This window comes from Limulus polyphemus, unplaced genomic scaffold (assembly GCF_000517525.1).
Source record: "Limulus polyphemus unplaced genomic scaffold, Limulus_polyphemus-2.1.2 Scaffold2, whole genome shotgun sequence".
In the NCBI taxonomy this organism is placed as follows: Eukaryota; Metazoa; Arthropoda; class Merostomata; order Xiphosura; family Limulidae; genus Limulus; species Limulus polyphemus.
In genome coordinates this window covers 243,603-256,125 of record NW_013665612.1, presented here as the reverse complement: position 1 = coordinate 256,125, position 12,523 = coordinate 243,603, and the positions used below count along the sequence as shown (strand labels likewise).

The 12,523-nt window shown below is 30.4% G+C and overlaps 1 protein-coding gene and 1 long non-coding RNA gene across 6 annotated transcripts in view; one reads left to right on the top strand and one right to left on the bottom strand.

Moving 5' to 3' along the window:
- Positions 1–12,523, bottom strand: part of LOC111087377 — a 73,869-nt gene that overhangs the window by 22,494 nt on the left and 38,852 nt on the right. Inside the window, exon 2 of one of the 2 annotated variants that reach the window (XR_002612081.1) lies at positions 3,197–3,280. The exons of the other annotated variant lie outside the window; for it this stretch is intronic. This is a non-coding gene — a long non-coding RNA (uncharacterized LOC111087377). The remainder of the gene's footprint in view (positions 1–3,196; positions 3,281–12,523) is intronic. 2 annotated transcript variants of the gene reach the window in all.
- Positions 6,344–12,523, top strand: part of LOC111087314 (synaptogenesis protein syg-2-like) — a 137,670-nt gene continuing 131,490 nt past the window's right edge. For all 4 annotated transcript variants that reach the window (XM_022393618.1, XM_022393658.1, XM_022393582.1 and 1 more), the window contains exon 1: positions 6,344–6,585. In XM_022393618.1, the coding sequence (XP_022249326.1) occupies positions 6,480–6,585 (106 nt within the window). In that variant the 5' untranslated portion in view covers positions 6,344–6,479. The remainder of the gene's footprint in view (positions 6,586–12,523) is intronic.

Here is a 12,523-nt window from a genome sequence, read left to right as displayed (position 1 = left end):
ATTGCATTCTAAAAAAATATTATATTTTTCACTTAAAATTTAGAACACAAAATAGTATAGAAAATAGTTTCTTATCCCATTGTTTTTAATGAAAAAAATTGTAATATTCTATAAATATTGTAATGGAGCTTCAGAAGATCTAATTCTAAAGCATAATATTAAAAAACGAATAATCTAGGCTCTAAATAAGTGACGATAGACTAGTTCCAAATAATAATAATAAATATAGACTTCTTTAGCAATTTATTAAATTATCAATCTGTAAATTACTTGTACCTGATGATGACAAAACCTTGTCGAAACGTTGTACATTTGCTGTTATGTTAAACTTATATTAAAGTTTTTCTTCATTACCCATTCAAGCCGTCTCCAGCCATTATTAGTCTCAAAGTGGGTTCCTCGTCATCGAATCTGAAACTATACCTTATCAATGGTGATAAATTTGTTATATTTGTAATAAACTCATCACGATTCAAACGGTGAGCAAGTATTTTAATGCTTATGTTTACTATTTGAAAATGCCTTTTGAAAATCTGAACAGGAATTACTTTCGTTTTATTCGAATATTTCTGCAAGATATATCTGAAAAGAGCTGTAAAGTCAGCATTTATAAAGTTTAACATAAATGCCTCGTTGGCAGTAGAGATCGCAGATGTAATTCGGTTGACATATTCTTCTTTATTTTCATTCATAAGTTCTTAGAAATGATATAATCATTTTATGCCAAAGTCATAAAGGTCTCTTATAGTGTCTGCGTGTGTGTTTTCTTGATTTTTAACTAATCATATTGTAGGAATAGAGTGAATTTTCCATGAACAGGCAGTCGAAAATTGGGCAACAAGTAAGTTTCGGTAATTACCTTTAAAATACCGGAAGTTATTTGTTTATTTCTTTGTAACTAAGCACAATGATATACAATGAGCTATCTGTGCTGTGCCCACCATGGCTATTAAAATCCGGGTTTTAGCGTTATAAACTGTCAGACATATCACTGAGACACTGGGAGGCAGAGTTATTTGTGTAGTCTTCACTAACGAATATCCTCTATCACACATTTAACAGTTTTTCATTTCAAATAAATAATATAACTTTCAGTTTGTTTGTTATAACGAAAACCACACAATAAGTTATTTGAAGTCTGTCAACAACGGGGATTAAACCTCGGGTTTTAGCCTTATAAGTCCGCAAACTTACCACTGATGTGCAGGAGGATAAACATTTTAACCTAACTGTTGAACTTATTTGTTCCTGCCAAGTAACAGTACATTTCATTCATGAATTTATAAGAATTTCTTATATTCGTAAGGTGTTATTTATATATCATATCCAGTTCAGTAGACGTAGGCATTTTCTAATTAATATTGATTCTCTTATTTCATCCGCTTGCACTCGATTAATAATCAATACTTATAAATATTTTACAAATATAATTTAAACGTCTTCCTGAATATATGTTTTTACTGACAATGTTATTTAAAGAACTTCTAAACACAAATCATCTTGGTAGGTGTGTTTAAAATTTCATAATTTTCTTTTAAGATACCGGAGTATTTCATACGCTTCTATAGAACTTTAGAGCTTTTTTTTATTTCTAGAGTATTATATTTCATCTGAAGTACTTTTGTCTACTTCAATATGACCATGTCAAGTTTTAATGCCTCACATAATATAGTTGGAACTAAAGTATCTCACAAGGAATCTTAAAATTATTTGATATTTGTACTATGAAAGAAATTTGGTAAATAATACTTATCTTAAATACAAGATACGGTGAAAAAGTGAGATCGCTGCTTGTTTCAAAAATTTAACACAAGTGTTAACATTAAATTTGTATGTGTTTGTACATGACTAATTTCGATCAAGTCTGACAGGTTTGTTTGTAAAGCACAAAACTCCAAAGTGGGCTATCTGTACTTTCTATCGATGAACAGATAAGTGGAGTAATTATGGGTTTCAGCCTTGTTCCTACCCTTGCTAACCTTTTCCTGGGCTTCCATGCAAAGCTTGGTTACACTCCAGTTCTGACTTTTCTAAGCCTGAGTATTATAGAAGATATATTGATAACACTTTTATGGTGTTTAGGAATGTTGAGTCGGTTAACGAATTGCTCCAATTTCTAAATGTTAAGCAGTCCAATATAAAGTTTACTGTTGAAAATCAACCGAATGGCAAATTTTCTCAGATGTTCATGTCTTGAATGATTATGGTATAATTATCATTAAAACGTATCATAAACCAAGTTTTAGTGGACTTTACTAACATTTTGAAAGATTCACAACTCTAATCTTTAAAGAAAATCTGGTTAAAACCTTGCTATACAGAGTATTTACAATATCAGGAAATAAAAACCTTTTTATGAAGAACTTTAGAACATTAAACAAATACTTAGAATATATTATTTTTCATTGTATTTCCTAAATAAAATAATCCACACCAAAACAGAAAATCTAAATACTTCATCCGTTGTTATGTTACATGTTCAGTATCCTACTTAATATCCTATTTAATACATGAAATAGTGCATAAGTAAAAGAGAGGGATTTTTATTCTTAACATTTTAACTTCAAAAGATCATTTTTCAGTAATAAAAATTATCATTACAAAGTAATAGACACTATTTTAAAAACATGTTTGTTTTTAGTTGAGGTAATGGTACACAATATGTAATAAGTACTGTTCCCACAGCGAGTCACGATTCTTAACGTTATAAGCCCTCAAGCTTAGCGTTGAGACACCATGTGTCTGTTTGAAAAATACAAAAATATGTTATTCAACATTGGAGACCAATAATATCCATTGAATACCTTCTAATGTTATATAAGTTCGCGTGCCCGAGGATCAACTGTAGATATATTACACCAACCACTAGAAGGCTCTATAGTCGAATAAAAATAAATACTGTAATGTAAAAACCTATAACACTAGTAGTGTTTTCAGCCACTGTCTAACAAATGTGATATTATGCCAACTTTCAATTTCTTCTACGTCATTCTCCATTCCCGGGAAGAATCGATCAAGTTATGATGATAAAATATTTCTGTGGGTATTGAGTTGCAATATTCTACCTTTGATTGTGTAAATTGATATAATTAAAGCTTACCTTGTTAATATCTTTATTTTTATGCAGTGTAATAAACCGAATCTAAGCGATATGACATAAAATAAGCAGCATCATTTATTCATTAAGAAAATTTACCTTGTTCCATTAGAAGAGCGTCACACAAGGAGTTCGTGGATAGAAAGAAGAAATACAACGAAGCTTATGAATGATTCTTATTTGCTGCGAACAAAAAAAAAAGATTCATTGATTCTTCTATTTTGATGAAACCTTGTTCTGTACACTACGATATTTGATTAATCTAAAATACGAGAATTTTTCTTCCCTTTGCAAAGTACGACACTTATTTTCTGGTCCATTATTTTTTACTGGTGTTCCAAACTATATTGCTTACTTTGAAATACCACTTTGATTCTATATTATAAATAGAACTAATGTTAGCAGAAGCGGGGGAATAAAATTATTTCGAGGAAACATATATTACAAAATTTCTTTTTTCGCAAATTTAATGATTTGGAGCCAGACTACTATATGTAAAATAAATAGGTTGAATATTTGTCGATCTGTTCACTGTGAAGTTTCAATTAAAATGTGGTTTTTATTTAATTTCTACCCTCTAAATAGCTGTCCTTCATGTCCTACTTTCTATTTCTAAATATCCTATATTATCTATTATAAGCAATACATCGTTTCTTTGAAATTGTTTCTGTATAAAATACGGGGAAACAAACTTAATGTAAAGTGCAAGAAAATGATATCAAACTATGAAAGGTTCTGGCAATTATAATGAGGTATAAAAGGTATTATTTTAACAATACACAACCAGTACTTTAATCAAAGTATCTCAAATTATTTGAAACATGTCTACTCGGTTACAAATGTTATTCGTCTTTTTTAATACTTTAAGTAGTTAAATAGGTATGACAAACTGAGGAACGTTTAATTGAATTTAAGACATATATAGCTTCTTTTAAAGATTTTTAGATACATTATACCAAATGCAGTTTGGTTTAAATCTTAACCATTATCAATAGATTTACTTCCAAATACAGGCATCCGTTAATCAGTTACAATTATACCTAATTTATTCAAAATATTAACAAAAACTAGATAATATTAAGGTTTGATAAAACTTCCTAAAAGTATTTCTCATCTCTTCCCGATTTTGATCACTCACTGAATCAAAGATTATGGTGATGTTGATAAAAAATTTTAATGAAGAAGATGTTTCAACACGAAATAAAAATTAAAGTTCTTGCAATAAATCTTGGAGGAATAAATCATTAGTCAATATGTACAATCCCAGATTCAGTAAAAGAGAAAAGCTGATAATCTTAACTTTTAACCATAAAACGTTATCTTGCTGTAGGTAAAATAATCGGTGCAAGGTGACATATATTATCTTAATAAGATGTTTATATTTGAGTATACACAAGATACACAACAGGCTATCTGTGCTGTGCCCACCAGGACTGTGGAATTCTGATTTATAGCTTTTGAAATATATTTTGTCATGGATTGTCTTTAACCTAAGACATTCCGTAGAAAACTCCTTGGAATATTATCAACGAGTTTTCTTTTTTCCTATTTGATTTTCTAATATATACTTGATCATGGGTTATAGTGACCAAAATATTCGCTTGCATAATTTTCCACATAGTTTTTCTTTCATTTAATTTCTTTTTTTGATTCTCTATCACTCTTTTCACAATTGTTTTTTTTGCTTGTTACTTGTGTAGTGAAAATTTTGTATTTTCAAACGACCTCTCCTCTTTACACATGTTAGATATATTCGTTTTTACCCTAACTTTTGTTGCCATTTTTTATTCCATTCCCTCTTTTCCTTACAAACAACTTTCAATTTTGTTCTTTGACTATTTTCAACGCATGTTTATTTTAATCATTGTCAATTTCTTTCTATGGTTTCAATCTCGAAATCTCTCAATGTCTCAGCGTTTAGATTGAGGCTAAACTTCGGGGCTCGATTCTTACGGTGAGTACTTCGCACAGTAGCATATTTTATAACTTTGCTCTTGAAGAAGATCAATCACGTGTTTCCCATTTTCTTCCTTCTGATTCATTTTGTACTTTAAGCAACATTGGATTTATTGGATGCTTAGTTACTATTCAAGCTTCTTTCCCGCTTAATATCAACTAAGCTTCAATGAATAATATTAAGCGAAAAGTTTATTTGTGCAATGTGATCTTTCCTTTACTCCAATTCTGTTATTTTATCTTTTTATGTTCTCCGTCTCCTATGGTTTGTGTGTTTGAAGTTAAGCACAAAGCTACACAATGGGTTATCTGTGCTCTGCTCACCACGGGTATCGAAACTCGGTTTATAGTGTTGTAAGTCCGCATACATACCGCTGTGCCACTGGGGGGGGGGTTCCTTTGTAAGTTTTAATGTAGTACTATTATTTGCTCCCAAAACTAAGCATTTAATCGACACCAACTGTATTTAGAATTAAGTAGTAGAATGATTAATTTAAGTTACTTCATGAAACAAATTGTGCACTATAAATATGTTTGTATGTCTATAAATATGTGGTTGTGTGTGTATTTATATTTCAAACGTTTTAAACTTTATAAATATTCTCTTCAATTGTGCCCCCAGTGGCACAGTGGTATATCTGCGGGCTTACAACGCTAGAAACCGGGTTTTAATACCCGTGGTGGGCAGAGCACAGATAGCCCTTTGTGTAGCTTTGTGCTTAACTTCAAACAAACAAACTCTTCAACTGTACAAGTGAAGAACAACATGCTTTAAATTATAGTCATACGTTTGACTTTCTTCTGAGGTAACTGACAGTTAATTAGCAACTGCCATGCATAAGACCTGTCTGAACTCGCTTAATGATTGTCCTATCAACTGCTGTAATTAAATTATTTGAAGCATTTCACAACTAAGGACACCTAATAGTGAAGTAAGTAAATGAAAATAATTAACCAATAAAATTTTCAAAGTATACTTGGTCTTCTGAACCTACTCAAACCTTTAAATGGTTGTCGGAATATGATATCAAAAATAAAATCATTAAAAAACCTAAATAGTGGTGATGTTTAGGATGACATACTCGTTTGGAGTGAGTAGCTTTCTGGAACGACAGATGTTATCGACTAAATTTATGAAAACATTTCATTCAGAGGAGTGTTTCAACAAACTGAGACATAAATACTCAGTTTCGCACTATCGCCTCCCCGTAGTTCAATGGATCAGGCCTATGTGCTTGTACGCGCCCACAAGGCGTTCACGTCCCTGGCAGTCATTGGGGCGATTGAAAATCAGGGAAGTGAGACGCAGGACAGCCGCTTTGCTGGAGTTTGAAACTTCTCAACATTGTATCATCTTCTCTACATAGCTGTAACTAAAGTAATTTCAATGACCTGAACTAATAATTAGTGATATGTTAATAACAACATGTCCTCCACTAAACATTGGGGTTTTCATACTATTTTGTTTCAAAATTTGGCACCTCTGTACAGTGGATTTTTATTTGTGCTAATGTCCCTTTCAAATATTTCAGGTAAGAGAATTGGAAATTTGTTGTGATTTACTTATGTGTATATAAGAAAAACAACATTTAATTTATTTAAATAAAAAACTACATTGACAGATATCGATATTAAAGTAGTGGAAGTTCTACAACATACTTTTAAAACTGATCTCTCTCATAACTATCTTTCATTTCTAGTTGACTGTTGTAATACTATCTTTTTTACACTTTTTCACAGGCTAACATAGTTTCAGTCATGTTACTTGTTATATAGGAAATAGCTTAAAAGATACGCTTCGGAAAATTATAAAATTACAATTAAGATAAAACAAAACCTAAAGAAATACAATGATGAGGGAATAAATTTAAAGATTACACTTCTTCAAAGTGTTAAATTAGATTGAAAACTCTGAAGTCTATTTTATTGCAGGATTTATCGCAAAGAGTAAACTTGATGTATTAAAAGCAAAACAGATAAGTTTCAATGTTTAATGACATGTTGTTTGTTAATTCTGGTAAAAGTATTAGCACACAGGATCAAACACAAAATGTGCAATCAATTTCAAAAAAGACCGAAAACTCGAGCGCTTTCAAATAGTTAACTATCCTTTTTTTTCCAAATAGCCAACTATCCGAAAGTGCTTGAGTTTTAGGTCTTTTTGTTTTAAATCCACGCTGTTTGTTATGCTACATCATTTCTGTCACCATCATACTATTTATATTTAGTTTGTAAATGTTTATGCAATATTGATCCAAGTAAAATATTTGTTTGAAATGAACATGTTTCTAGTCATTGGCTGCAGCAAAATATGTTACACCCAGTTGAGAGTCAAACTCAAACTCAGTTGATGCACATGAAAATCACAATATAATACCAATGTAATACAATACTTACTCGAAAGTGGATTGAATTGCTATTTTTTTTACTAAAAAGTCACATTTCAGAAGTGTTCAGATTACTAACAATTAGAAATACGTTTTTGTACAATAATTCATTTACATATAATTTATTCAAATTAGTATAAAATCTGCCCCTATCTGAAAAGTGATAACGATGTATGGCAGTTATTGTCTTGAATTTCAAATCGACAGTACATTTTATAAAATTTACAATTTGAGTTTATATAGCGTATCTTATACATTAGATATAAAATTACTTACGTAATGTTTGCCAATAAGGATGGATAAATAAATTAATATATTAAGTTACATTCTAAATACATTATTTGTACGAATAAAACAGGATGATAAAATGCTTTAGAAACGGTAATAAACAACATCTCTTTTTGCTGCTAATTTATGGATAAAGAATTCACGCTGTAACTAACAAGTCTATTCACTTAATCCCAAAATATGATTTACACACGCCGTTATCTATAACACTTCCCGGGGTAAATATTTTTTTTTATTAGTTGTTTTCAGAGTTTACAATGTGAGTAATTAGAAGAGTATACATGAGTGGACCGGGATTATCGATGTATTATAACACATCCCTGCTAATACGTTTAAGCTCATAGCTTCTTCTTGGATCAAAAGCTAATAAATTTGATCACATAAGCTTTTGAATCACAATGTCTATACATAAAGTGATTTGCTGAAACTCTCTACTTAATGACTACCTGCTGGTCAGCAAAATCAGAAAAACAATGTGTCGATAAATCGTGTTCATCCTAAGCTAGAAACCACTGATTTTTTTTTAACGAAAATAAACCAGGTTTCAGTAAATATGCCTACATCTACGTGTACACGACTTTATGCATCAACAAAAGAAACCGAAAACTACAATTATTTCTGCCATATAGTTATTACTTCATCTTCAGTGATGTTCTGAAGATAAAGTTTAATAACTATTGCTTAAAAGCTGTAACATTGGAAAACTGTCTCGTTTTCCAATAGAAAATATCCATTACCACACTTTGATCCCTTGTAAATGTTACAGGTCTTTAGCATAATTCACTTTAGTAATACGTTTGTAGCAAGCACTATACAGCTACATAATGGTGCGATTGAAGTTCGGGTTATTTATAAAATTGTGGACTGGATGTGGTTTAATTGTTAATATCTGGTGCTGCAGATCATTAGGTCTAAGACTCGAGACGAGATTTCGCTGAATACATTTCGCAGTTTCACTGTCATGGTTATAAAAGTGGCAGTATATCCCATTATTCGGTTCAAAGAGACAGACAAAGGCATTGTCGCAATGAGTGTTGCTTTCTGGTTATCTTGTGGTCAGTAGCTCAATATTAGGAACAATTATAACAGAACCCAATTTGTCTCTGATCTATCTAGTTTAACCCATGTGTGCATATGATGCCATTCAGGTAAATATAATTTTACTTGCACCTTTATTATTGCCAAAATAAGTCGAAACTAGTAGGTTGTGTTTCAGAAAAAAAAGTAATAATCTGTTATTCTTTAAAAGGGGTAACGACTGTACAATCTTGAAAACATACTTTTATCTAATTACCGTGTTATCCTTTGCAAATTGAAATTTTTGCTTCTTGTTGACCATGTCGAATTAATGACTGTAATCTTTATTTTCTTGATTGAAAATTAAATTCGAGTTTTCAAATATGCTCAGTCTTCTCCGAGTACATGGAAAAGCTTAATTTTCAAGATTACTTTAGAATACGTACTAAACAAACGAGCAGAAATTAAGATTTTTATAAATTAGAAAACAATTTTTTTTCTTGTAATCGTAAATCATGCAAAATGCCCAAATGAATTATCCTACTTCCATGTCTCTGAGGCACTTACAAACTAGGTTTTTCATGTGATTTCACAAAGACAGAATACAGTGTCACTTTGGGTTATTTACATTTGATATAAAATTTTTTACATCACAGTTCTAATTCGCAATACGTTTAACAATTAGTTGTTCATGAATATTTTAAAACCCCTATGTTCAATACTATTTTGTTTTTTACTTGAAAACATTTTCTTTTTAACCAAAGCATAGAGAAAGGATAATAGTAATTAAATTTTTGGATTTATATAATACAGATTTCAGTCACTGTGTGTCATCATTAATTTCTGTATTTAAGGGAGAGATAGATGATGTGTTATGTAATAATGCACGGTTTTTAAGAAACGGTGGTAAGCACTGCATATTACAATTTATATATATGAATCATTTCTGTATATTATAAACTTAACAACATATACTCGTTCAGCAAGTAAATCAATCAGTTTAGATATAAGTTATATCCTATTGCAACGCTGCAAAATAAAGATTTTACCATTCTAATCGATTTATGTAGGATCTGCTTAGATGTTATTAAATTATTATGAAAGTGTTGATTCAATGGAAAGTCTGCAATACTTGTAATAACACAAAACTAAGTTATCTTTAATCTAGAGAATTGATTAACTTCTTACCCCTTGCATCTAATTATTGTACCACCCTCCCCCGTGTGTGCTGATCCCGATATTAATTTACACAGAAGTACATTATATAAATAGTGGTGGTAGATGAGTTTCAGAGAGAGCATTAGTTTTCCTACGGTTAGTTAGAAGTTTGTAGATTGCTTTGCATCCATTTTAAAATATATTCTTTTTTATCTTATTCATTAGACTAAGTACTAATAGTTTAAATAATTATAGTGAGAGAGCCTCACAGAATAAACCAATAACAATAATAGCTTTGCAGTAGGAATATGCTTTAACATTTAATTAATAACGTTTTAATACACAGAAATGGGTCATTATCAGGTTATAATCGATTACTTTTGTCGGTTGAAACGTCTTGAATTAAATATTAAAACATATTCCTGAGGCACAGCAGTTTGATTCTTTATCGAAAGCTTGACCAGTAAAATGGCAATAAAATAACTTGCATACTTTTAGATATATATCGTTAGGTTGGCATGTGTATTTATTATTTTCCTTTTCAACCTTTTTTTTTTCACTTTGAAAGAAAATGTCTGTACCTTAACATAACACCTAGAAACTTCTATTTATTGTAACATATGTTGAAGTTATTGTTTCTTCCCGAGATAATTACAAAACATCCAGGGTTAATAAATATTTATTATTGTTCAAAAATGTGGTTGAAATATACCATACGGTAAACAAACATAGAATTCTCTTAGACAAAAAAGTCAAATAAACACCTAATTTCTAGATTAAGCTTCTGAATTCTAAGGATAACAATTGAAATAAAGAAATTATCCACTATTTTTTCTTCATTATTTTCATTACTATATGACAAATATTTTGTTATACAGAATTATGTGAACATCACTGTGCCACTGGGGAGCCTGTAGCTTAGGTATAGGGTGCATGAGATTTATATTAATTTTCGTTAAAGATTGCTTATTCTTGAGTATATTTTTTACGTATCTATTGCTAAATAATCGTGTTCAGAAGACAAAATTATCACATATGAGTGAATTAATAATGCACCTTTCTTTAACGGACATTGACATTTTTTCCTATTTCCATATTAGAACTGTAAGTTTTAAATTTCTGTCTGTACAGTAAAAGGAATGAAATACAACACTATCTATTTTTAGTAATAAAAAGAAAACTATTATCTATACTTCGCCAAACACCTTTCTCGACATGAAACAGTCCATTGTGGTTTTCAATAAATATGATCAATATGTTTCATTTCTGAGCGGTTCTAACTTGCCAGTGTATATTGTTTCCTCTTTTTTTTTTTGACTTAAGAAGGAATACTAAGAAATACTTGTAGGCAACTTACTAAGAACATAGCATTTTGTCCACATATGAATCGAAAATTAACTTATAATATCAATTAATAGATAAAACATTTGCATAATATTTCATACGAAAATTATTTACATTATAATATTGTTATAATACTGCTAAACATAATATAAAGTTTTCAATATAAGCCATAAAACTATGTCACTGTTTTACGTTTTTATTCGGTACATGAAAAGATCGCAATAACTACTATTTTCTCCAATATCATACAGTTATACTTCAGGTTAATTCTTCTTTATTCATTAATTTGGTAATCCAGGTTATAAAAGAAAAATGTTACTACTTTCATCACAAATATCAACCAGTGTAATCATTATTTAATTAGATTATTCTTCTCTATCTGTGTGTATGTTTGTTGTGTACTTTCATTAAAAAACTTCATTTATTTGAGCGTCATTAGATATAACAAAAAATGATTATTTAAGATATGAAAATAAAATGTTCATTTTCAAGCACCACTTTATAATTTATTAATTATTTAATCTGCAAGTAAAAAAAAAATACAGTTATTAAACATTCTCTAAATGTTTAGTAGGTATAGTACGTCATCATTGTGTCAAACCATGGCAAATTATGAACTTAATATTTTGTAACATACAGTCTTGGCCAAAATATTTGCATACTGTACTATATTGATGTCCCCCACTGGCAAAGAGGCAAGTCTGCGGACTTACAACGCTAGAAACCGGGTTTTGATACCTGTGGTGGGTATAGCGCAGATAGCCCATTGTTTAGCTTTGTGCTTAACTTCAAACAAACACACAAAATCTATATTGATGGTATTGTTACATGCATGATTTAGTTATTGGGTAATAACAGAGAAGGAAGTGTATGATGGACAAACATGTAAGAGTTGTTATTCTGGTCTGTATACATTGTTTTGAGTATTTGTTCATCAAAACACACATACTCACATGTTTTGTATAAATGAGTGTGCTTTGGGTATAATCTTTTTCGAAAGAGATCAACGCTTTGTTCAAACAATCTCCCTGTTCTTGATGTAGAGTCATGCCTCGTCACGTGCCAGAAGTTATAAGGCATCAAATTGTTCGATTTTTCAGAAATTGTATGAAGAAAATGGAAATTGCTAGAACAGTAAAGTATCTCCAGTGTACTGTATCCAGAACCCTGAAATGGCACTTGGAAATGTTGTTCAAAAGAAAGTCTACTGGTAGACGCCAAAAAACTACTGTCCGAAATGACCGTGTTTTGCAACAACTTACTTGTTTGTTTGTTT